Source organism: Tachypleus tridentatus, chromosome 13, assembly GCF_004210375.1.
Source record: "Tachypleus tridentatus isolate NWPU-2018 chromosome 13, ASM421037v1, whole genome shotgun sequence".
In the NCBI taxonomy this organism is placed as follows: domain Eukaryota; kingdom Metazoa; phylum Arthropoda; class Merostomata; order Xiphosura; family Limulidae; genus Tachypleus; species Tachypleus tridentatus.
In genome coordinates, this window is record NC_134837.1 from 133,744,195 (window position 1) to 133,772,033 (window position 27,839).

At 32.5% G+C, this 27,839-nt stretch overlaps 2 protein-coding genes across 7 annotated transcripts in view; one reads left to right on the forward strand and one right to left on the reverse strand.

The window, feature by feature from the left end:
• On the reverse strand, positions 1-27,509 carry LOC143240995 (uncharacterized). 5 transcript variants are annotated; one of them, XM_076484386.1, is made up of 7 exons: positions 27,252-27,509; positions 26,914-27,086; positions 9,237-9,356; positions 8,421-8,523; positions 7,522-7,682; positions 6,996-7,062; positions 1-6,269 (listed from the first exon to the last, which is right to left on the reverse strand). In XM_076484386.1, exons 2-7 carry the CDS (start codon positions 27,004-27,006, stop codon positions 5,689-5,691), a joined length of 1,125 nt encoding a protein of 374 aa, XP_076340501.1. In that variant the 5' UTR covers positions 27,007-27,086; positions 27,252-27,509; the 3' UTR covers positions 1-5,688. The 5 variants fall into 5 exon arrangements, with proteins under 5 accessions (XP_076340501.1, XP_076340502.1, XP_076340503.1 ...); XM_076484387.1 differs by having other exon boundaries at positions 27,241-27,509; XM_076484388.1 differs by having other exon boundaries at positions 1-6,254; positions 27,221-27,509.
• Positions 27,502-27,839, forward strand: part of LOC143240993 (alpha-catulin-like) — a 133,449-nt gene continuing 133,111 nt past the window's right edge. The window contains exon 1 of one of the 2 annotated variants that reach the window (XM_076484380.1): positions 27,502-27,656. In XM_076484380.1, the coding sequence (XP_076340495.1) occupies positions 27,570-27,656 (87 nt within the window). In that variant the 5' untranslated portion in view covers positions 27,502-27,569. The remainder of the gene's footprint in view (positions 27,657-27,839) is intronic. The other variant, XM_076484382.1, reaches the window with a different exon arrangement.

The window sequence follows — 27,839 nt, forward strand, 5'->3', positions numbered from 1 at the left end:
TGTGTGTGAACTTCTTTATTTTCATTCAGTAAAGTACAGGTATGATGAACACTGCTTATAACAAAATATTTTAAAAGATTTGACTAGCAAAAATGGAGTTCAAACATTTAATATCATTTACATTATCAAAACATGCCATTAATTCTTTCACTCATCCTTCCACGAAAAGTACATATTAAACACTGGATCATTCCTTATAGAGAGGCAATTAGTACATTTAACAATTATTACATTGAGAAAACTAATACTATATGAAATTACACATTAACCGTAACTGTTATAATATCAACTATAAATATTAATATGCTGTACAGTTATGTCCAATTAGTAAAAGAAACATTTGGTTTCAAGGCTCAAATATTAATAAGTGCAATATACAAGAACAGTTGAAGTCCTAACAACTTAAGACCAAGGTTAACACAGCCTAATAGTAGTTTAATACGTTTATATTATACACATCTGTAAAGAACAACTATTAGAATTTGTTGAAAGGCTTATCTGTAGAAAATGTAAAATAACAAGATTATATTGATTAGTTTAGTTCATTGTCTAGTGACACGATTGTGTAATTAACTAAAAGCATTATAGTTGTTTCATAGAAATACTCTATTTCATTTCTTTAACCTTCAGAGTTAATGGTGGTTACTAGCTTAAGTAGTTAATATTTTGTCACATAGTTATCACAGTTGCTCAAATCATTAGGTAAATGTTCTCAAGCAAAGAATTTATCATATAAGTTCTACCTGTTATTTGGCTGCCAAGAAACATTATCTAAGAATCTTTCTTGTCATGGTTTCACCTATACAGTTTATTCAAATGCCTAATAATGTAAATATCTGAAACAATATCATGTTTGGCATGATGTTGTAAATACATGTAACATTCTTCTCAAATACTTGTTGTCCCCCCCCCCTAGCATTGTAAAATAGAAGATATCATATTTGAATGTGCATGTCATTCCCCTCACTTCACAATGTAGAAAATAATGTATTTGAACATGCCTGTAATCTTCTTGGCATTTTAAAGTATAATGTAATGTATTTGAACATGCTTGTCATTACTCCTAGCATTACATGGTAGAAAATAATGTATTTAAACACACCTGTCAAATCCAAAGCATTACAAGATAATGTATTCAAACATGTCTGTCATTTTCCTTGCTTTACTAAGTTGAAAGTAACGTATTTGAACATGCCTGTCACCTCCCCTAGCATTACTCTCCTTTGTGAGATACAAGACATTTCAAGTATGTTCCTAGTCTTTGCAATGATACAAGATACCAGTAGTTAATCCAGACATGTATTACGGTTGCAGTTCACGATTAAGAAGCAATCTAAAAACATTCATTGTTTGAGTATGTATATTATTTATTCACCCAATTACCTTGGACTTTTAGCCCTTTACTATTAGTCTCTTTTATAATAAATATGTACTGTTCTTCACAAACAGCAGTGATGCACCAGTTGTTTATACCAAAGCTACACTAACTTGAAACTTTGTTCTTCTAAAGCTTTAAGTAGTAAAATTAAGTTCCTGTTCTGAGTTTTCACATCTTGAAATATTAAGAGCCTAGCTTTAACCACCATTTCAACCCTTCAAAGTAATACTAATAAGATAATTTATTGCATCATTTATATCTGATTGAAAGAAATGAGGAAAATTGGCATAAAACAAATATTTTAACATCTTTAAGTAGTTTCAACCTGATGGTAGTTTTTTTTTATGTATTCTGTAAAAAAGGCTTTTATGAGATACCACATAATTTTCTTGACAACTGCATTGTGTGGTTAAATTTCTGAGATAGTTAAGATGAAAATAAATCTTTTTCTGATATGCTGCTATAAGATAACTGCTTCTTTGAAAAGATCCCTTAAAATTCAACTCAGTGAAGCACAGATATTTCAAAATAAGCATTTTTAAAGCATTAATTCAAGCATAGTTTATTTGGTTAAAACTGTAATGAAAACAAAGCTAAACATGTAGCTATAAAAATTATCTTACTGGTTAATAAATGGCAATTTTCAGGGGAATCTTAAACATTTAGGATAGTTAGTGTGACGTAATTAGTTAAATTGTGTCACAAATGCTGTGCAGTTATTTAAGATACTTATTGCCACCTAAGTATTGCTGTGCAATGATTTAGGATATCTTGTCCATCTTAATTAGTTAAATTGTGTCACAAATGCTATGCAGTTATTTAAGATACTTAGCACTTTTTAATTATTTAAATCATGTCACAACTGCTGTGTAAGGATTGTTGATACACACTGGTATTACATTTGTGAAAAGTGTTGAAGCAATGATTATAAATTAAACTCTTGTGTATTGTTATTTCACACCCCACATAGCTAGTTAAGTCTTTTAAAAACAGTACTTTATCACAAAAGACAAAGTTTATAATTACAGTACATCTTGAAACTAAGAAATAATACCATGTCAGATCTATGGGAAATTAAAAACATTATAATCAAACCACCAACCTTCAATGAATCAAGTATTCTTCCAAGAAAAAAAAAAATTAAAAATCAAGATAGTAGATGATTCATGTATACAAACTGGAATTCAATGGTATGCCACAATTAAATATAATAAAAATAATATATTCATATTTTATGATCTTATACACAACACACAGAAATATATAATTATATAGCAACTTTAATTCTGGAATACCACATAAAAATAATTATTTAAAAGTGATGACCAACATAAACTTTCAGACCATTTTCAAAATATTCATGAAATTTAAAAAACTAAATATTTCACACATTTTAGAGTTATATTTATAAGTTTCACCAAAACTTTTCTGTCTGTAAATAACTAAATAATTCAGTCAGTTGTTTTTGTACAGTTACAACTTGTACAGTGTTTTCCATCAGTCAGTTGTTTTTGTACAGTTACAACTTGTTTTCCATCAGTCAGTTGTTTTTGTACAGTTACAACTTGTTTTCCATCAGTCAGTTGTTTTTGTACAGTTACAACTTGTTTTCCATCAGTCAGTTGTTTTTGTACAGTTACAACTTGTTTTCCATCAGTCAGTTGTTTTTGTACAGTTACAACTTGTTTTCCATCCTTGTTCATGAGTACAATACTTATTATTAAGTACTTTTTACATTATGTGCAAACTGAAACTTTTTTTCAACCTGTAGTGGAAATGTTTTTTGCTTTATTTCAAGTTTACAAATAGGAAGATATAACATGTTGAAACATTAAACAAGAACTTCCAAATGTTCCTTTAAAAGTATGTACATAGCTTCATAAACCAAATATGTTGCTATTTTATTGGACCAATTTTACATACCTTCTGAGAAATACCAATAGGTTATTAATCATATCAGTGTCACAGCTTCTCAAAACAGTTTTCTTTAACCAAACATATTTCTTCTTACTCTTGTAAGAAAGGTATTAACACTCTGATCTTCAAAATTTAAATGAGAAAGATACAGTAACGTGTCAAAGGCAAGTAGAGAACCTAAGCCATAATGAAAACACAAAAAATCAGATTTTCAACAATAAATTGATTTATTTGTAAACTAGTTTTATTCAGTTAAAGCCTTTATCCACAGTTTAACAGTGCCCGTTTGATAGGTAAACTTCTACTATCCCTTCATTTTGATAGGATGTTTAAAGCTAGTAAATACATTATTATATCACAATCTTGGATAGCATGATCTTTTATACTAAATTTGTTCACATTGGTGGCTGAAAACACATGTATAATAACAAACAAAACTGAAATTACAAATCACTGAATTTTCTCATTAGGTACTGTATTTTATTATACATGTATCATCCTAATACAAAAGTCACTGGGGAAAATGTTATATCTTTCTATGATAACACACCAGAGGGTGACACATTCTGGATAACAATAGCTAACAAAATCAGTCATCATTCACTAGGTATCCAATAAAACTCAATTCTTCAGCTCAAAAGTTAATACTGTTTACCCATCCGTGTTAAATCTTTTAGTAGTTTGTGCATGCCACACTTAAATACACATTTATTACATAAATGTGTCAAAAAATTGCTGCTTATGAAAATTAAGCTGCAATAAAAATTATAACCGATTCTATCTTATAAAACATTGAAACGTCTTCAAGTTGGTTCCAATTATCCAGACGTGTGATGCAATGAGACAAATCATTCTGCATATGCACAAAAAATACATCTATATTTGTATACTTATATTTTTTAGTCTCACATTGCAGTTTCAGCAGTTCCATTCTGTACCATGGTGTATATATGTGTATATATATATATATATTTAAATAGGCTTAATTAACTTGTATTTACAAGAAACAAAACAACTTAGGAATGTCTAAAGAACCAAAAACAAAGTAACCTTAGTTATCTTAGAAAATTCAAAATGTATTTGATTACAAAGCACCTTTACAAAAATCACTGGATTTAGTAAATAACTCTAAGGTAAATAAAAACTTCTTAAAAACCTGAATAAGATTAAATATGACAGGTCTTCCTTTGCCACATGAACTTTATTTATAAAAAAATAAACAATTTTTAGTGCTTAAAGGACATACTCAGTGAAAAGACAGAAAACACTTTTTTTAAAATGGTTGATTGGTTAAGACTTGCTGAAAGAAGATCAAAGTAATCAAGAAGTTGAAATTCACCATTCATGTAACATATCAGTAAATATTGTTCATTTAACCTTATTGAACAGAACTGTCTTTTTACACAGCACCTTCTATGGTGTTTGTGAATGAGTTTTAAACATGGAGTTCCAATATTCATCTCTATAAAACAGATGAAATATTGATTCACACCATCCATTGCTCACAAACAATTAATCCAGTAAGTCCTGGAAGGTATAGCCATCAATGTTACAATATAAATCAATTAACATTGAGATGAAAATACATCAAAAACCTCAAAACAATACTTTTAGAGACTAGTGTATATAATTTAGACATATTAAATAATTCAAATTCCTTTTGTCAAGGACAACTCTTTTAGTTTTCAGAATCAATAAAGAGAAAAAAACAACAAAAAACAAACTCCTATCAAATACCAGAAAACCACCAAAATAAACAAACTTTCAACAAGTTGATGCAAGTAATCCAAAGGTCAGTTTTAAAAAATTAGAAACTGAAACAAACTTACACAGCATCATTTTGAACCATAAAACCAAGCTCAACAGGTACGCACAAAATGTTTTTGTTTTTTTTTCTAAGTTAATGTAATTAGTAATACTTGACTCAAATGGACCAAAGCTGTATACATAAATTACAGCTTGAGTTGCTAAGAAAGAGATTTGAAAACTACACTGGATCACATATCTGAGTGCTGATTAAGTGTTCACCACTGTAACTCCTTGATGTTTAATAACAATACAATAATAAAAACAAACTTTACTATTAAAACAACGAGGTATAAATCCTGATCAAAAATAAATCTGAAAAAGTTGAGCAACCAAGTTTTAAGTACTAAACATCTATTAAATAAGTTTTAGTTCATCACAGACACATAAAATTATGCATAATGTACCATTACAACTAAATATATTAAACTTGTTTACTTTCCTTAAATATTGTTTCACTGACTCATTTGAAACGAGCTACAGCTAAAAATATTTATAGAAAAGTTTCAGTTTTGATAATCAATCCTATGTATGCTACATGGCACAGAAATAAGAATAGACTCAAAACTTTTTTGCACAGATCAAATTCATAACCTTGTCACTTCATCCATATAATGTTCTTGTCCTGAATTTGTACCTTTATCATCGGAGGTACCTGGATTAGGAGTGATGTTCTTTTTTTGCTCTTGGTGTTCCACAAATGAAGAAGTCACTTCAAATGGAGAATTAGGACTAGAGGAACCTGACAAATCTGTGCTTTCTGACAGTCCTGTGCTTATCTGTGACTCTAAACATTCCCAAGATCCTTGAGGAGTGGTCAAAGCAGTAGCAGGCATGCTTGGATAGTTAGTAGACTTTACACCTGTTGCAGCTTTAGGTAATGTTGCAAACTGAGTGCTACTGACTAGAGAGGAAGTCTGGGGATCTTGGTTGTAGTTTGGCTCTGAGAAGAATGAAGAGGCCATTACGTTTGGGCTATCCCAAGAAATGTCCAAGGAACTGATGTAACTACTACAGTCACTCTCGGTAGTACACACCGAGATTGTAGAACTATTCTGGCTGCGGAGGCTACACGGACTGGGTGGTATCATTTGACGCACCTGTGGTGGAAGCAGTGGACTTGGTGGGATCTTAGCTCCACGTGCTGCCCATGCTAAATGTAAATAATCTTTTTGTTTGTTAACAAAAATAATAAATCATTAGGTGACACACAGTTGTCATAGATAAATATAGCACATAAAACAACGTACACATAAAATAAAAATGAAAGCCCGTGTACACATGTGAACACGTTTCAGATTGCACATACATGATGTAAAATACATTTGTTCAACAGATCCATTGACCATCTGTATAAAGTGCTATAATTTAAACAAACAATATTTACTAAAATTATCTGTAGAGTACTTGTTATTTTTTCTGATTTCATGTTTTAGAAAACTGTAAATGTCCAGTAGTCAATGTCAGTTTAGCCGATTTCCAAATAAATGCTGCCAATTATGCAATCTTTCCTACTGACGTGGCTATATTTTAAAACATAATACCAAATACAACTTTGGATAAACCAAGTTAATCTTAACCCTGAAATCACCAGCTTATTTTTATGCTATGCTATGCAACTTACTACCACTCCATATTACATCATATTGTGTTATTTGATGTTTTTGCCCATTACAATACTCAATGTAGAGAACTGACACAGGAAGTGGGTAAAAATTACTCATTTCTTGTATAACAAAATACTAAGTAGATCCAAGCAGTAATTAGTAGACTTAACTGCAACATTTTTATTAACCCACAAGTAATCACGTGGATAAATAGTTTAGACAAATGTGTTTAAAAAGTGATGGGGTTTCAACGGTTATTCCAGGGATAAAAAGAAAAATTTACTTACTCTGCACAAGCTGATGTTCCTTATCATAAAGTTGTTCCAGTTCGCAAATTTTTTCTTGCAGAACTTGCTACAAATAAACAGACAAAGGAAGTGTTATTTCACTTCGAACAACCCTCATAAACACCCACTAATTATATCAGTGGTTTGAAATATCTCAATAGGATGCGTAGGAATAATTTGTATGAAAAATTTATATGATTAAAACATCAGCATGAAATTCCTATTTTGAATGTGATTAGTTATATATCTGTCTTTTCTGAAACAGATAAGCAACTTTTGTATATTTCTATCTGAAAGGACCATTTAAGTATGTGGTATGTCTAGTCCAGGATCATGTTTCTTAACAAATGCTAGGCTGCTATCAAATAATACAGATTCCAGCATCTTGTGGACTATATGGTATATCTAGTCTAGACTGTTATTGTTGCTAAAGATGGTCAAATTTAATATTAGTTGGAGTCTTCATAAAGTAGTCATGTAGTATGTTGCTATATTAAAATCTAACTGGAAGTATAAATTTACTAACCTTTAATCTGAAGTATTTCATGTGAAGCTCCACCTTGTGGACACAATCTTCAAATAATACAACCATGCGCATTGTTTTCTCACAGTTCTGGATGTAATGGACAAGTGTTCTATGGTCAACTTTTTCCATGTCATGTCCATTAATAGAGAGGATTACATCTCCTGTATTGAAATTAAAATTATAAATAATGTTTTAATATTTAAAAAATGACCTTAAATTCTTTATCATTAATGGATTCAGAAAAAAACTACATGCAAACAACAATCAAAATCTACATCTTTAAGTTTCCAAGAAAAATGAAAGTCTAGAAAAGTGCCAATTCTTTTAAGTCATCACTGAAAGCCATAGTAATGTACTGTTAAAGTGAAATGACACTAAACTGAAATAAGGAGGACAGTAAAAAAATAGCAAGCAATATACAGCATCAGTCTGCATAATAGAAAACAACTACAGAAATGAACATTCTGTTTTTCTCAATATATACCCTGTGTGCACACAAACATTGCTAACATTAATTCAAAGCTTAGCATTTATCAAATAAACTATTTATATATTTATTTATTTTTAATCACAATGGAAATTCAGTATATCAAATTCACTAACTGAAAGTTAAAGAATATGAAACAGAGAATTTTTAAGTTGCACCAAATAATAATTATTAATACATTTTTTCTTTAAACACAGGCTCAAAGAAATATGACAATTCTTCATTACATAAGAAAGAGGAATACTTGAACTTGGTGTGTGTAGTTACAGCTATTTTTGTGTATATGATATAAATTTCGAAAGTGGAACTTTGGTTATCAGACAAAATCAACAAAAAGATGAACAACACATATTACTTTGGATATATTTCTAATGTTAGATTTTCAGTGATATTATCAGTTTTTTCAACTTACCTGGTCTCATTCCTGCCCTAAAAGCAGGCCCTTCATACTCCACATAATCTACATAAGTAATTAATTCCACTTCGGAATCTCTTCTATGATGAATTCCGTAAGTCTGAATGGAGAAACAAAAAGTAAGAAAAATGTTGTTTCCATCAATTTTAATATCATTCATCAAGTTTTTTTAGACCAGAATATATCTAATCATAGTATATCCTTTTTGTTTAAAGTTGTTTGGTTTTAAGATGTATATAACCACTTGTAGAAATGGTAAATATTTGTATTAACTAAAAATATCAGTTACAACAGATCTTTATCTCACTTATCATGCATCAATTCCCCACAATCTGACCATCAGGAACAACAGTGGTTCAGGGTAGAAACATAACAATACTGTGGACACAACCTTTTATTTTCATTTTGATAATGTTAAGGGATAATTTTGAAGTGATGTTACAACATAAACTGGGGTCACGATTCTTCACAGCATCTTTTACAGCATTTCTGATTAATTCACAGAATCTTAAGCCTTCAAACTTAAAATATATAACCATAAATACATATAAAATAAAATAAAAATTAAACTTTTGCCACATATTGTGGCTACACCAACTTCAATTATAATGTTTTAACATCACATAACACCTAAACCAAAGTGAACAAGTTGGATATCCTGGTGATACTGGAAACAACTGTTGGAGAACTCATTCCTAATGCAAAGAATTTACATTCAAAATAATATCAAATACTTGATGCAAGTTACAGTTCACCAAGTAATTATTTCACCATTGTAAACAATCACCAATAAACATAGATAACAAGGATTACCTGAAGTGTGAAACCAAAGGACCCTTGTTTTCTTTCCACAATAATGGTTCGTCTTCTTTTGTCCTCTTCAGGCTGTGTGATGATTACTCTATCCTTTTGTACCCGTTCCAAGATTTGATGCTAATTGAGAATAACAGAATACTAATTAACATAATACAAAAAAGATAAACTTATGAAAGTACCAAACTACATTAAAATATATAAATAAATGCAGTTTCATGAAAACAAATTTTTTATTTCTAAAAATGGCAGCCATCAATAATTTATATATTAATTCATTAGCTTAGATAAAAATGTACAAATGAATTAGTTCTTATAATTAATTTTAAAAGGAAAACTATAAAATTAGATACATAAAATAGTATTTAACAAACTTACTTAGAAGTAATTAGAGAGAAAAAAAATGGGAGTACATAATAATATATTCATACATCAGAATTTAAAATGTCTCTAATGCAAAGTAAAAATGCCCCCCAGTGGCTCAGCGGTATGTCTGCGGACTTACACTGCTAAAAACCGGGTTTCGATACCTGTGGGGGGCAGTGCACAGATAGCCAATTATGTAGCTTTGTGCTTACTTCAAGAAAACAAACAAAAGCAAAGTAAAATTTTAAAAATTTACAATTTATGTCTGAGACAATTTACTACATGTAACTTAAAGTACATTTGTTAGATGATAGTAATGCTAAGTAGATGTACTTTTAAAAGTTCTGTCCCCTGGTGACTAACTACATATAATAAACTACAGAGTGAAGTCATGTCATGTCAGAGTGAAAAAATACATATGGTTATACAAGAAGTAAAGTTATACTGATTTTTAAGTCATATTTGTGTGTTAATCACAATGATACTCCACAAAAATACGTCTTTGTAGATTTCATTTTCAGCAAACCTTGATACAAAAATTTATATAAAAAGTGGTAATGAAAACATTCATTCTCTTTTACATTACAATTAAATTTATAATTCAGGTTTTTATTCTGTCACGAGTAGGAATAATGACAACATTTATTACTTATTAAAAGTTTCTCCATTAGATATTTTTTTATTTCTTTCATCGTTATCTTTATGAATGGGATTGAAGGCCGCCAGGAGGGGCCACCTGTTTTAACCACTCTGTAGAAATGTTCAGTCGGTCAGCATACACTAAAATTAATTCATATAAAGAACGCTTAACGTTAGTAAAACGCATGTCATGAATCACGAGATTAGGCACAAAATTACATACGAACTTCAAAAGGCAAAAAATAAAAATATCTGTCACTGTTAGTTTTGTTTTCATTTACTTGATACAAAACACTTTCGGGGGCCCTGCATAAATACATCTAGTTGAATAACGTTCTCAGTCAGGGTTAGTACAATAAGTAAGCTCCTGCCAAGAAATGCTGATACAATGTAAGTATAAAACTGTCACTCCAAAATTAATTTCATAGTTTCGATAAATTTCATGTCAGGCTTTTAAAAATAAGACACCACCAAAGCGTTTAAAGCTATGCAATCAACTTTTTTTAGACTTCGCACTAGCTAAGCCGAACTGTTACCTTAACTACCATAACATACCTAGGCCTCAGTCGTGCCTAAATGTTTTTAAAATATAATGTAAGCGTCGGCTCAATTAGAATATCGCTCGGAAGTAATAGTAAGAATATACATAGATTTGATGATTCGTCTGCGAGTGACGAAAACGCATTATTACGCACAAAAATACATCCAATAAACTTAATATTTACTAACTTTTTTCCTATTTTCAGTACGTTACTGTGTTGGAACCATATTTCACCTATTAAAAATTCGTTGTAAAAGTATTCACTGTCTGCAACGTACTCAATCCTTTGGCAGTATTTGTTTGTTTTGAATTTCGCGCAAAGCTACTCGAAGGCTATCTGTGCTAACCGTCCCTAATTTAGCTGTGTAAGACTAGAGGGACGGCAGCTAGTCATCACCACCCACCGCCAACTCTTGGGCTACTCTTTTACCAACGAATAGTGGGATTGACCGTCACACTATAACGCCCCCACGGCTGAAAGGGCGAGCATGTTTGGTGCGACCGGGATTCGAACCCACGATCCTCGGATCACGAGTCGCACGCCTTAACACGCTTGGCCATGGCGGGCCCACCAACTCTTGGGCTACTCTTTTATCAACGAATAGTTGGATTCACCGTAATAGTATAACGTCCCCACGGCTGAAAGGGAGAACATATTTGGTGTGACGGGGATTCGAACCCGCGACTTTCGGATTACGAATGGAGTGCCTTAACCACCTGGCCATGCCAGGCCCCTTTAGCAGTGATCCGCATGAACATGACGTAACCGAAACGATCATTCAAATTCTGTCCTTCTTGAAATACCGTTTCCGTGAATTACGTAATATTACTCCTATATTTTGGCTATAATAGAAATTTCCTCTTGCATATTTCATTACAAAAATAATGTCATTGATTTGATACATGTACTCTTCTATTGTGTCAGTAAACGATTCATACAAGTAATTTTGCAAATGTTTTCTCGCACTGAAATCCATTACTTTAGACTTTAGAGCATCAGCATATATTAGGTATCTGATATCCGCCGCTCCCACCTAGGCCTTCTTTCACAACTAAAGCTAATTCATAATAACGAGAAACCCACCTGAAGTAAAAATGTAACCAGCCATCTTGAGAATATATTAAAGCTAATTCAAATATAAAAAGTTTAATCAATCATACTTTTCATAAGATAAGTATAATTTATTATAACCACCAGCCAAAAGCGTTCACACCATAGCAACTGCTTTACATACTTTTAGTTCAAAAGCTCTATTATTTACTCGTTATCACTAAAACCGCGTATTAAGCAATGAAACCGGATATAATATTCATATCACACCATCTACCATCAAGGTGTTTATATGTCCAAAATACTGCTTGCCTATTGCTCTACATAATATCAATGCAGTGGTTCTACATATCTTTAATACCCCCGAAGTCTCACATAGATACCGTGATTTTTACGAATTTCGATACTCATTTATTCATTCAGACTGAACGTTAATTATAATACCAATTAGTCCTGTTGTCAAAGGAAAGTTATTCGGAAGAAAACCACTTTATTTTTTTTTTTTTATTTACCGGCGTTCTAATGTGAATGAAAATTCGAACACTGCTAAACCCTTTACACACTGAGCATAGACGCTGTTTCTATGACATTATTGTACGTAGGTTTAACGTCACATCAGCTTATTTTTTTCGGTTCGAATTTCTTTCTCTTCAACTTCCTTTCGTGAAAAACTATTGTTACTACTACTAATAACCAAATAACCTTCGGGCAATACTAAATAGACAATAGTGGAGCCAAACGTATTGAATAACAAAGCAACATTGAAAAAGATGAGTCGAAAAATGAACTTGTTTGTGTTTGTTTTGTTAAACCCTGCAGTAACAGAGCTAACTTCCAGTGAAATATCCACAAGAACCGTTTCTTCTATTGCAGTTAAATACCACTGCCAGGTTTCAGTCCGCCCCAAATTTTGCAAAGAGAATGCAACTAGTCAACATCACTCACCGCCAACTCTTGGTCTACTCTGGTACCAACAATAGTGTGGGATACTAAAAGTAACCACAGGCAACAAAACCTGGAGGGGGGGGGGCATCTTCCATAATTTTAAAACCAGGAATAAAGACTGATGTATAGAACTTGATTTTTACAAAAACAAAATCCTTAGACCCCCCCAGATTAATTTCTTTCTTTCTTCCAGGATGACATAAATACTCGAAATTCACTCTTGGTAATTAATAAACCTTGACACCTATATGCTTTATATATAGTTTTATTTGTATATATTTCCACTCAATAAGCACAGTCGGTACTGTAATTAATGCACATTTTTAACTTGAGTACCGAGATAAAATTTGAACCACAAATGGTATAGTTCTTTGTTTATTATTTGCTTGCGTGCAAATTATTTCAAAACTAAAACAAATGTGCATTTAGAAGAGGGGAAAACACACACACAAACTGTAATATCATCCAAAGCTGGCAAGCTGAAATAAATATTTTCAGAAAGAAACGTTATACTGACTATAAATTCCCTTTTATAGAAAATAAATTTTACCCGATAGTGTTTAAACACCAGTAAATTTAAGAAAGAGCGTGTATTTCTTAATTCATTAATCCATAAAATATATTACAACGCTAAGTACCACCAGTACTTAATATATATAACCTGGCATTCAGTAATAATTAATTATCTCACTCCAGCCGTATAATCCAGTCATGATTTTACTCTAGTATCTGGTTGTTTCTCTTATTAGTAAAGACGTTTATCTGTGGTAAAGTAATATGTTTAAGTACTTTATAACTAAAGATACAGTTCCAAAAAAACAAACAAAAAACTACACGAGGGCCGTCTGTCCTCAGTTTCGCAGTTATGGTCTGAAGGGAATGCAACTAGTCAACACCACATACAAACAAATAGTTGGGATAACCGTTCCATTATAACACCCCTATCGCTGAAAAATCGAGCATGTTTGGTGTGATGGGCATTCGAACCCACGATCCACAGATTGAGAGTCGAGCGCCCTAACCACTATAAAGACTTTGGATTACTAAAAGTAGCCATAAGCAACGAAACTCGGGGGGGGGGGGACACATTCTCCCACAATTTGAAAACCAGGAATAAAGACTGATTATAATTAGCTAACAGAAAACTTTTATATCAATGTACATGGTTAACGTTTTTCATACTTAATAGGGCCCGGCATGACTAGGTGGTTAAGACACTCGACTCGTAATCCGAGGGTCGAAGATTCGAATCCCCGTCACACTAAACATGCTCACCCTTTCAGCCGTGGAGGCGTTGTAATGCGACGGTAATTCGTACTATTCGGTGGTAAAAGAGTAGCCCAAGAGTTGGCGGTGGGTGGTGATGTCTAGCTGCCTTCCCTCTAATCTTAACACTGCTAAACTAGAGCTGACTAGCGCAGATACCTCTCATGTAGCTTTGCGCGAACTTCAAAACAAACCATATTTAATATTCGAAAACTAATATGCACAAAAGCACACAGTACAGCAATACCTTGCGCATAATGCGGCTTCAGTAAGTATGGAATGATCCACCTTAATGCGGCTATATTTATATACGTACAAGTCCTTGGGTCCTTTTTATTATGGCTGCCATTTTTCTAAGAGTTTCTAGAATGATCTCCACGAATTTGCGTCACTCGCTTATTCTCGATCTTTCTGCAAGCCCATACAATGCACATGTGCATTTATATACCGTACAGTATAAATCTCAGCATCACTTTCTTCCAGCGGCAGTCTAAGTTCAACTTTTTCTTCTTAAGCATGAATGTATCCTTTTTACGATCTTTTTACAGAGATCCATTTGTTATGAACGTAAAAAGAAAGTGTGATGACACAGAGCCAAAGAAACGTAAATGGCTGACATTAGAAAAGAAACTTGAAATCATCAAATGCCATGAAGAGGGCGCTTCGTTTTCCAAACTCGCACGAGACAAATGAATCATCTGTAAGAAAAATAGTAAGAGAAAAGAATCAGAAGTATGTAATGGCTACAAACTATTTTGCCTCGAAAACAATCGTAAAGAAAAGGAGCTCTCTGATGGTGAATATGGAACGTCTGCTATCAATATGGATAGAAGATTGCAATCAGAAGCGAATTCCTTTAAATCAAATGGAAATTCAAACGAAAGCCATGAGTCTTTTCAACTCCCTTAAATAAAACGTAATGGAAGAAATCGATGGAGAAAGGGTAACAACTGAAACATTTTCGGCAAGTCGTGGTTGGTTCTTTCGTTTTAAAAAAACGCTAAAGGATTCATAATGTTTGCATTGTAGGCGAAAGTTCAAGAAAAGACAAAGAGGCTGCTGAAAAATTTCCTTATAAATTTACAGTAATTATTGAAAAAGGTGGGTACAAAGATAACCAAATTTTTAATGTTGATGAAACGGGTTTATTTTGGAAAAAAATACCTTCTTGAACTTTTCTGTCAGAAAATGAAAAAAACAACAACCCAACTCAGTCAGGTTACAAGGCGTCAAAAGATCGTTTGACACTTTTGTTAGGCGGAAATGCATGTGACGATTTTAAATTAAAACCCATGCTTGTGTATCTTACGGATCCCCCCCCCCGAGCACTTAGCAGCTATGCAAATAAAAGAGCATGGGTCACGAACACTTTGTTTGAAGACTGGTCAAAAAGTTATTTTTATCCTGCAGTTAAACGTTATTGCAAAGAAAACAACTTAGACTTTAAAGCATTGTTGTTATTAGATAATGCACCAGGCCATTTTGACTTTAATGAAAATGTTAAAATTCATTTTCTTCCACCCAATACAACATCTCTACTGCAACCAATTGATCAAGGTGTCATTGCGACGTTTAAAGCTTATTTTTTTCAAACAATAAAGGCTACAACTAGAGAAGCTGCACTATCTTTCACATAATTCTGGAAAAATTACAACATCAGAAATGCTATCGCGAACATCAACGAAGTGTAGCTCGAAGTTAACAAGAGTAGCGTGAGAGCAGTGTGGAAGCACGATTTGCCTCATTGCACAAGGGATTTCTGCGGCTTTGAGTCCAAAATTAGGAATGTTTCCGAAGACGTCGTCAAAATTGGACAGAATCTTGGATTCGAGTCTTTGGAAGTGGCTAATGTTCGAGAGTGCATTGACGCACATTCAAGCTTTCGACAATGATACGCTCCTTAATTTATACCAAGATCGGACATATGAGGAAGAAGTATAAAGTCCAGTGTGTAACGAAGGTGCTAGTAAAGAGCGGGAAAGAGAATTTCCCTTATAAGAACTTGAAAAAATGTTTAAGCCAGTGGAAACTGCTTCAGACTTAATTATGAATCGTGATCCAGACGTAGAGCGCAGCATTAATGCCAGACGAGCGTTAGAAAATACCGTTCGATGTTACCGAGAACTCCACGAAGAAACAGAAAATGGTGCAACATAGATTAGACAGATTTTTCTTTAAATCAGTAAATGTTTCCAGTTTTCATTTTCTTAAATAAAATTATTATTATTTTAATTTTTCAAAATAAAATGTATCAATTAATTTTGTTTTTATTTTACCTCATAACTATTTGTTTATTTTTTTTCTAACTAATCAGGCTTAATTATTTCTACTATGAATAAATTCCTTATGAAACGCACGTATTATTTTTCTTATTGAAACTATTCCCTGTTCAGTGCTGATTCAATCAATACAGTAGTGTACTGTGTGAGGTATTCTAGTATTTAATGTCATTACAATACTCTTAAGAATTTTTTCACCAGAAGAATTTCTTGTACCAACCAACCGAAGTTGCTTGTCTTTTCGTGGAAAGTAAGAATGTTGAAACAAATGCAGAAGTCGGGAGTTCTATAGTATTGTTTGTTTGTTTTGAATTTCTCACCAAGCCACTCGAGGGCTATCTGTGCTAGTCGTCCCTAATTTAGCAGTGTAAGACTAGAGGGAAGGCAGCTAGTTATCACCACCCACCGCCAACTCTTGAGCTACTCTTTTACCAACGAATAGTGGGATTCACCGAAACCTTATAACGCCCCCACGGTTGAATGGGCGAGCATGTTTGGTGCGGCCGGGATTCGAACCCGCGACCCTCAGATTACGACTCGAACGCCTTAACCCACCTGGTCATGCCGGGTCAGTTCTATAGTAGAAGCTAAAGACAAACAAATTCGGCACATGTAGGATACTGTTGCAACCAACTAACCCATATATACGAAGTTTGGTGAAGAACGTACAATATCACGTGGTCCTACTCCATGCTATATGCAGGCATGCATTTTTTCAGTATTAAAACGAAATAAAAACAAATTTGTATTACATATAAAGGGTCACACTTTAATAAGAAATAATACATTAGCGAAGTTGTCGGAGCTTTACCTTTGTTGGTACCGTTTGGCAATTTTTTTCCTTAAACGTTTTTAAATGCAAGAAACTCCTTTACGCGTGTTTTATTTCACGTTAGCTTGTTTTCTAGTTCCACCGTGCACTCACTCCTTTAGAACGTAAAGTTGATGACATTTGAACGCTACGATAATGGGGAAAAAATACAATATAAATGTTTTATGACGGTCCTTGGTTCAGTTGCAAGTGTTTGTTTTTCGTCTTACAGCTGTTTGGAAATATGTTATTGTTTTAATTTATCACTTATATATACATTTTTTTTTTTTAAGATTTATTTTCTATATATATACGAGTGAAAATAAACTTAGCTTCGTTCATATAATCTACTGGTATGATTCATCGCCGAGATATTAACATACAAGGAATAAAGCTTTCGCTGACGTGTTTTTTAATCTCGAGGGCTAGATACTTGAAATATTTCTTGAATTGTAAGTATAATAAATACATGCGGAAAATGCTACTTAAAATTCTTGTGGTAATGGATTTTCCGGGCCTTATCTATGGAAATATTGCCACAAGCAAGTTTTTTTAAACCTGTTTGATGAAGTCTAACCCTAGAACTATCAACGAATGCCCTAACTGGGAAAAACAATTAGTCAATACGATGTAATATATGAATTCTTTTCATAGTGAACATGTAAACAAGCAAGTCTGTAATTTGTGGTCAATTACGTAATTATAATTAAATGTCTTCTTTCACTTTTTCGGTGTTTTGCAGAACGCTAAGAACTGAAAAGAATTGTTTTCTTTATTTAGTTGTTGGAACTGGGTGTAACAACGAATATTGGGGCAAATCAGCCCTTTGAAGTGCAATTATGTGCACTTCCTGCATTATTATGTATTTATGTACACTTTTACCGTATAAAAATTATATTTCAATTGCTTAATGCTAGTATTTTTGGTACTTAATGTTAAAAATATATAATAAAGGAACCAAATGGTGCTTCTCAGTTGTTTTTGTATATCTTTGAGAAGAAATTAATACTTAGTCTTTATTTTGCAGTAACTGATTTCCCATCTTACATTTGTAAAGCATCAGCCTTCAATACTGTAGACAGTCTATAAATCAATCACCCTGCTAAAAAGTATCTTAACTGAATCTTAGCCTGGGCTTTACAAATCTGTAACTCATCCTATTGTCTTTGGAATACAACATAAAAACACAAGAGGCCTTTTATTCTACCTATTTCTCAGAGAAACATTAATGAGATAATGCCTTTTCCATTGCTTCTCAAGAGAAAATAAGGTATCTTAACCTAGGTATGTAAGATAACCATCTCATCCCTGGATCATCCTCCATTAAACTCCTTCCAGTAATTTAATAACATATTTTATATGAGGACCAAACTGTACATAGTGTTCCAGATGAGACCTATCTAGTTTGAATAAAAATAATTAACTCTTTTAATTTGTAATCAATGTCTACAAATACTCTTTAAAATTCTATTGATTTTACTATTAGTAACAGAGCATTGTGTTGACTCCTTATAAGTAACTTATCCACACTGTGACAAGATCCTTTTTAGTCATGTTATCAAGTGATCCAAATTATGATAACCTAAATGCATTACTTAGCACAGCACTTACTATAATTAAAGGTCATTTGCCAGATATGTCCAAATTACCTACTGATCCAAGTTATTCTAGAGTATCTTAACATCCTTAATACACTAGAAATGTTTAAGTTTAATGTCATCATTGTACTAATTACAGTATCATTGATGTAAACAAGAACAAGTATGAGATGTTACTGTGTTTACACATACAGGGTGGCCCGTAAGTCCCTACCCATCCATATATCTTATGTGTCCAGTGTATCTGTGTGCTGTCCCTCATTCTTGCTGCATAATATTATGCGACGCCATGCTCTGCAAGACATTTTCCTCAACATAGCAGAGGTTATTGTTCCAAATGCTGTGGTAACAGCTGCCTTCAACTCATCATTAGTATTATTGAATATAACATAATAACATATGGATGGGTAGGGACTTACAGGCCACCCTGTACTTTAAACATTTCATAGGAATTATTCATGAGAATAGTTATATTTCTGATGTTGTGGTTTGTTTTATTTCAGTTGTTAGTTACAGGGTGCATGATGTTAAGATTATGAAAGTTTGTAGGAATAGTCCTAGAAAGCTTTAGCATCATAAAAATCAAGTAAACTCTGGGAGTATTAAGAGATGAAATTAGATTACGAGCATGAGAATCAGTTAGCTAGTGAAGCATCAAGTTGTATAGTGCAAGTTAGTTTAGTTCTGTGTAGTATATTCAGTTACTTGATTCAATTAGTTATGAAACTGTACCACTTACGTTTTTTGTTTTTCTTTACATTAATTGTATTTCCAAAGGAAAGTAATTTGTAAACTTAGGCTAAAGAAAGGTTCAAGTTTGTAGAAATGCTAAGAAAGAAATAAACTCATCTATTATAACTGCTTGGACTGCATTGCAAATTATTTTCATCAGATCATGTTAAAGAAGTCACCCAACCAAAGAACAATGTTATATTTGAAAGAATAAATCACATTAGATTCATAATTCTACCTAGGATTGCTTCATTTCTCTTATTTATATATGAATCTTTCTAAACATCAGCTCTAAAAAGTTGTGGGTCCTAATAAAATCCTAGTCACACCTGTAGCTTTGAATATCATAAAGCTGTCTTTTGAGATTATAGATCCCAATTAACCTTTGAGATTCTGAACCCCAAACAATAGTACCCCCAACCTTAATACATCAGTTTTTTGTTATGGTAATACTTTTGAAAAAAACATAAGGAATGGATGTGTAACCCACTTGCTATCATTTTTTGCAATTCCTTCAACAGTGGGCACAGGGCCAGAAGATTAGAAGTTACCTAATGTTACTCCTCTTTTCAAGGAAGTGATAAACATCATCCCAGTAAATATAGGCCTATTGGCGTTATATCAGTTGTGGAAAAAACGTTTTTGAAAGTGTAATAAAAGATGCTTTGCAAAGTCATTTAATTAAGTTTAAATTCTGTTAGATAGCCAGCATGATATCATTAGGGAGAAAATGTTGCCTTAATAATTTTTTGAAATTCTTTGAGAATGTAATTGTTTATATAGATGAGGGTACTTGTTTGGATTTGATGTATCTGGACTTTCAGAAAGCATATAACAAGGTACCATATAAAAGGCTTGTTAAAAGGTTATTTCTGTAGGACTAGAGAATAGGTTAGCTTATTGGATAAAAAACTGCTAGATGGAAAAAAGGAGAGAGTTGATATAAATGAAGTTCAGCCAAACTGGATTAATTTCATAAGTGAGATACTTTAGGGCCTAGAGTTAAGACAATTGCTCTTTTCGATTTAAATCAAGGAGTGGTCAACAGACTGTTTATATTTACTAATGACATTAAAGTTTTGGGTATTGCTGACTGTGAGGATTTGAATTATTCAGGGTTTATGGCTTTTATTTGTAATAAATGTAAGGTAAGGCATGTGGGATATAACTATTTGAATTACGAGTATAATTTTGATGAAAATAATCTTAAGAATGTTAAGGGAGATAAATAACTTGATGTTAAAGTTGATCAGTCTCTTAAGTCATCCAAGCAATGTGCTGCTGCTAATGAAAGTACACAGTGGTTGTATATACAGAGATACTGTATACAAGTCTACAGATTTTATAATATCATTATATAGGTCACTGGTATTTGGGTTATTGTGTTTAGCGTTGGATGCTTTACCTTACAAAGGACACTTAATCGTTGAAAAAGTACCAGAGGAGAAGTAGCAGGATGATACCCGAGCTGGAAAGTTTGCCATCTCTGTGTGTGTGTGTGTTTTCTTATAGCAAAGCCACATCGGCCTATCTGCCCACCGAGAGAAATTGAACCCCTGATGTTAGCATTGGTTGTCATATGAGGACAGGTTAAGAAAAGGATACAAGTGAGTGATCTTATTAAAGCTTACAAGATCATTCAGGTTTGTGGGATGATCAATAAGTCTCCGATACTTTTGAACTAAACTGAAGATGCATGTAATAAGACAAAAAGACACAAGTTTAAGTTTCTGAAAATATGAGGTGAGCTGCAATTATTAAAGTTTTATTATTTTAAAATGGGTGACTGACATGGAATGAGGTTTCATCAGTAGAAGTAGTGGACAACATTTCACCAGAATTTAAGAGGGAAAAATCAATGATGTTCTGAAAAATAAAGGGTTGATTTAAATCTTTAATTTTTTGAAGGGATATATGAAAGGTAAAGGTAAGACTTAAGGATAAAATGGTCCTTTATTGTTCAAATGTGACTAAGTTGAGACTAACACAGCTACTTTCCACAACAGCCATTACAATTCAAGTCCAATTTCAGCACCTTTTACATCAACCAATCCAAGCTAGATCTAAGCTCAGCCACTCTCCACTTCAGCCACTACAAGTCCAAACCATCTTTTATCCTACTTGTTGCATTATAAGTAAAAAACTCAGCTTTCTTTTTACTTCAACTGCTAACAGTCAACCCAAGTCCAGACATTTTACAGGTTCAAAGATGAACTGTTCCTTCTAAATATTTCTACATAATAAATTAAAATTAGCATTACAAGCTTCAGAAAATAACAGTTCTTAAAATGTAAACCTCACTAGCACAAAAATATAAAACACAAAATCAAAGATGCCCTACTTATAGAACAACTAAAACCAAAATTAAACCAATATAAAGGAACATCTTTATACCTATACTAATTAATAACATAACATCTAACTGAAGCGCCACCTACAATCCCATACCCATTTACACTCTTGCCCAACAACAGTCACTTGCAAATTCTCTCTTTGTTAACCAGAAGATGACCTAAGAAAGTTGAAACGTTGTTCTCTACTTAATTGTGATAAAAGTTTTAATACCCATACTAGCCATACTTGAGATACAAGTAGTTCAGCAGTTCTTTTATAAATAAGCAAGTTAGAGCAAACTAACAAAAAATTCAGTAGCTTTTAAATATATGTGCATGTGTTTGTGCGTGCATTTAATTTTAATGTTTTGTTTTGGCTTAAAATATTATGGTTATAATTAATCAGAGGTTAGGACTTGATGTTTCTAATGCAGTCCTTCCTCATGATTTTATTTACTTATTTAACTTCATTTAAATGTATTTAATGAATTAATTTAATTATATATTTTCTACAAATGAAATATCATTACTGAAAGAAATTAACAGAGTGACAGTTATTTAAACTCTTACAGAAATGGACTAATTTAAAAATCCTATCCTACAATTATACCACTACAAACTTAAAAAAATGTCTTCTACAGCAAACTGGCACAGTTCATGTGCAAAAAATAAGAACCAGAGTTACCTTACATGGAAAATTAATAATTATTATTTACTTTCAATCCAACTTTCAACAGCCCATTGACCCTCTTAACCACAGCAAATGCTCAACACAAGGAACAAAGATTTAATTTGCATGCTATATTACATGAAGTAACATTTTATATTTTAACCTATTGCAATGCTTAGTGTCAAGGTGAGACGAAAGGAAGTGGTTGAAACGACTACTTTTGTGTATGAGAGACATATGAAACCACTGTCATAATTAGTAAAATTAAGTGTGAGGCCATTTAAATTTTATGTAACTCGTACATTATTATGAACCCTGTAATCAGTATCATGAACCTACAAGCAAAGTGGTGCAAAAATGAAACAAGAAAATGTGTTTAAATATTTGATGCTACTTCAGATTTCAAAAACTCAAACTTCTAACATAAAATCCTACATGTAGCATTAAAAATTATAAATATATAACATGTAAACACTTACAGAATTTTACTAACTGAGAGAAATGTTTATAGATGTAAATGTAACAGATAGTAACTAACTTTTTTTTCTCCTAATTTTAATAGTCCATAAAATGGGCTGTAATCACATCAGTTTGTCATGGATCGTGGACTTGATATGTCTTATTGCAACATTCATCTCCCATGTCAGTTGCAGTAGTTACAGGTTTCTTATTGTAGATTTAGTAACAGCCTTATCAAATTGACTCGACTGAGGTTTGAAGAAAATTTATATATTAAATGTCAAGTCTAGCTTTTAGGTCTAACCTTCAAACCGGTCTTATAGCTCTGTGAAGTCCAAACACACAAACAGAACAGTAATCATTGTGGTGTACTTCAAAAAAAATTAAAACCAAGGACTTTTATGCCCCTCTTAAACATTTTCTATTCCTACTGTAGTTATTTATCTTCCATTCAGGTTCTACCTCCTCCTTATTGATTTATGACAATAGAATGAAGTTTATAATCTTGTTTACTAGTCTTTTTCACCAATTTTGTATCTGCTAGTTCATATTAGTTATAATATCTTACTTCATAAAGACTTATGTAAAGTCTCGTGCAGTAGAATTACTTAACACTCAGACAAAGATTGTTTGTAACAACAGAGGGGGGGGGGAGCAGTAAACACAAACTATTTTAAAAGCTAGAATTATTTTAATGGTGCAGAAAGGAAATATTGAAATGTTTTATACAAACATTAAACATGAATAACTACAAAGTTTGTGTGTTAAGAACAGTCAAGAATGTAATGAAAGAGACTGCACGTCACTGCTAGGATACTAAAGTCATTACCAAATGTAGAAAGAAATATCTCAAAGTTCGCTGTTAGGCATAACCTAAAGACAAAATTATCAGTACAATCATGTCACAACAACAAGACATGTTAAACCACAAGAGTCAACAAGAGCAACCAGATTGATTATGTATCTTTGTCCCACAGCTTGTTCGAGAGACTGTATGCATTTATACTGGGTAACATAAAATTTCATCTTCAAAATCTTAGAAAATCCTTTTCAGATCCAAAATGATCAATCATCCAGATAACTTTTTTCTAGTATGATGATGAGTCTTAACCTTAATGTGTCCATGAAATTTACTACAAATCTGGTCACACTTTACAGAGTTATTAACCCCAAGCTGCAAAAAATGTCTTATCTCGCCATTATAAAAAATGCTGCAGCATCAGGATTTGGATCTGGGCTTTATTTGAAAAGGATTGTCTCATACTGACTCCCCATCTCATGTAAAATTTTCATGTCCATCAGTCTATCATTTTTTGAGATATGCGTGTGAAAAAAACAGACACAGGACCAGGGTAATGAAAAAGAAAGAAATATAAATAACTAGTTGGAGTATCTATCCTCTGGACAGAAGTTATATAAATTCATGATCAATGAAAGGTTATCTTAGGATATGAAAAATTGCATCCCTTATATGTAGTTGTAAAAAATGCAGAAATACCCATAAAAAAAACAACACAGAATTAAAGATCTTCAGTGATAATGAGAAACCCACTTGAAGTAAAAATGTATCTCAAGACGGCTGATATGGGTATTAAAACTCTTATTAAAATAAAGTAGAGAACAACACTTCAAGCTTCTTAGGTCATCTTTAGGTTAACAAAGAGTGTTAACAAAAAAGTGTCTGTTAACCTGAAGATGAGCTAAGAAGTTTGAAACAATGTTCTTTATCTTAATAAAAATTTTAATACCCATACCAGCTACTTTGAGATGTAATTTGAAGATATGAATTATCTCCCAATGGACCCAGTTTAATTCATTTTTAAAAATATTTATCTTTCCAAGAACTGCCAAACAAATTACATTTTCTCAATTTTCAAGTGTATTAATATTGGTTTTATGTATATATATATAGCATCAGATTGTCTACAGTATGTTAACAAACAATTTGGTGGCAAAGTGTATTCACTGGATAAAACATACATGTTTTGACAATATTCTATATTTTTTGTTGTTTCTTACAGCTGTATTCACATAATCAAGTCCAGGTAAACAAATACAGCTAAAATGATCAATTGTTACGGATTTCTATTCTTCATCCTTTGTAAAACATAACTTTAATGGGCTGAATGCTTTTCTGTCACTTAGCTTAATTCTGTGACTGGCTATGTTCTTAAAATTGTTATAACTACCAAAACAATAGTTTCCCTATATATGTAAAAATGGCTGGTATGGGTAAAGAAAGCTCTATGTAGAGGAGCAAACAATGTCTCGACCTTCTTCAGTCATCATCAGCTTCACAAAGAAAGAAAGAGGTAACTGACCAATAGCTGAACATTCTTTCTTTGTGAACCTGACAATGGCTGAAGAAGGTTGGAACATTGTTCGCTCCTCTACATAGAGCTTTCTCTACCCATACCAGCTGTTTTTACATATATATTTTACTCTACAAGTGGGTTTTCTTGTCATCACGGATTAATCGTTTCCTTAACATTCTTAATACTGTGTTCAATTTTCCCAAAACAATATGCTCTTACATTTATAGATTTTATCTTAGAAAGCAAAAACCAAAAATAGTACTAATATTAGCCAAGTTATTATACCTATTTATTATCTAGATCAACTGCAATATCTACTTTTAGTTTTAGAACTTCTCACCAACATGCACTCTTTTACATCTTAGTTTACAAATTATATATTTTACAGTACTTTTATAAAAACTTTTATATTTTGTATTTATACTAATGCTATCTGATGTCATCTTTAGTTTTAAACTACTGACCAAAGGGAAGGAGGTCAGCCAGCAGAACCTTAATACCCACATTAAGGGAAAAACTGTTGCTCTTATAACATACCCACAGCTTATAGTGTAGGAAATAATTATTTGTTTATGAATTTGGTGCAATGCTACAACAAGGGCTATCTACACTAGGTGTCCCTAATTTAGCATTGTAAGAGTAGAGGGAAGGCAACTAGTCATCACCACCCACTGCCAACTCTTGGGCTACTCTTTTACCAACAAATAGTAGGATTAACCATAACATTATAATGTCCCCACATCTGAAAGAGCAAGCAGGTTTAGTGTGACAGGGATTTGAATCTGAGATTCTCAGATTACGAGTCGAATGCTTTAACCACCTGGCCATGTTGGGCCCAGGAAGTACTTTGTAGGATTGCAAGGATTCAAATCTCGCTAACTAGGTCAAAAATCCAGAGCTCTACTATAAAACCAATCTGAACCATACAGTTACAAAACAAAGAAACAAAAGATTTATGAACAAAAATGATACAGTTCTATTTTACTAACAAAAATATTAAAAAAGAAATACTTAATTTACAATCATAATGAGAATTTCTCTCTTACTAACAAAATTATTATTTATGGATAACAATTTTTTTCCCACTTAATATAAAGCTTCAGTTATAATTTGATTTATCACTTGTAATAAGGACTTCATATAGATTTTAATTATTTAAACAGATTGTCTAGCGAATAATTTAGAAGAATAAATTAGCAGTATAAATGCTAAATACTCTTCAAATTCTCTATCAATATATGTAAATGGCCATTAAAAACACCATACATATAACATTACTTTACAGTTAGACGATTTATCCAAATTTCAAAGTAGGTCTACATTAGATACGTAAAACTACTAACAAAACAATCTTACTATCTGTTTACACAGATTTAGGTTTAACTTCAGGAACTGGTAATTACCGTTATTACGTATACTATTACTGGAACGACTAGCAATATATATTTCAATTTTGACACAAATACGTTACAACTTATATTTATGAATGAACAGCTATTTAAAGATAAATATAGTGTTCAAACTACATTACTTTACTACTTATAAGTTATGAAAAAAAAAAACTGAAATTAGAATGCATTCTTCCAACACTTGTGTACCAAACTACCAATACCATGGCTGTTAACGATATTTTCTGACCCAAGATTAGTGGAGATCAAATATAATTCCTAACCTGTGAAGATTCGAGAAATGAAGCATGATGATGATGATGATGACGACGACAATGTCTCTTCACATGCTTTTTCCCCGGTTTAGGAGACGCCATTCCATTGCCAACAAAAACTTTACAACACACATAGACAGTGTGTACGTCAGTTCAGGCTGGCCTGGGCTAAATCCTTCCGTCTGCAACAGAGATTGAAACGTTAAGAGCTCAACAGAAATCAGTAATTTTGAATAACATTTGCAGCCTTAACAATGCTCATATTTTGCAGCTGTACTGATTTGATACAGGTAAATACATGTAAAGTTTACTCAACCTTTTATACAATTGGCTTACAAGGACCTCACCGCCACTATAGCAGTACCACCCACCACCCACGAGTCACAAGCGCAAAGCAATCATCATGGTAGACTCATCGACCGGAAATCATTTGGAAAAGTTCGTAACACAATTTATTTTCTGTATTAAAAATGAAAATACTTAGATACAAGGTTAGTTTTGTCCGTGGTTATCTATATGTTTGCTTAAAATAAAATAATTTATTTCTATATTTGAAATAAATAATGACGTAATACAATTTAATTAGGGGAGTTTTCTGAGGGGGGGATATGGTATTATAAACAGGTTCAGCGCATGCTCTTCGTGTTTAACTGCCGCTTACGAAAATGGCAGCATCGAAGAAACAAGATTTACGTAGTATGGAAATAAAGACAAAGTCAATCGAACAAACATTAATTCCTTTGGTGACTCAGGTAAGAAAAAAATAGTAATTTGTTGCTTTCAGTATTTTTTTTGTGAGTATGTTTCTTTTGCGAGTTCAATAGGTGCTTATAGATTATTGTACGAGTTCCGAGTTTAGAAGTGTATATAACACCGACAGAAACACATGTACTGAAAGACGTTCAGCGTGGGTTCTCTTTCCACTGTCAGTTTTT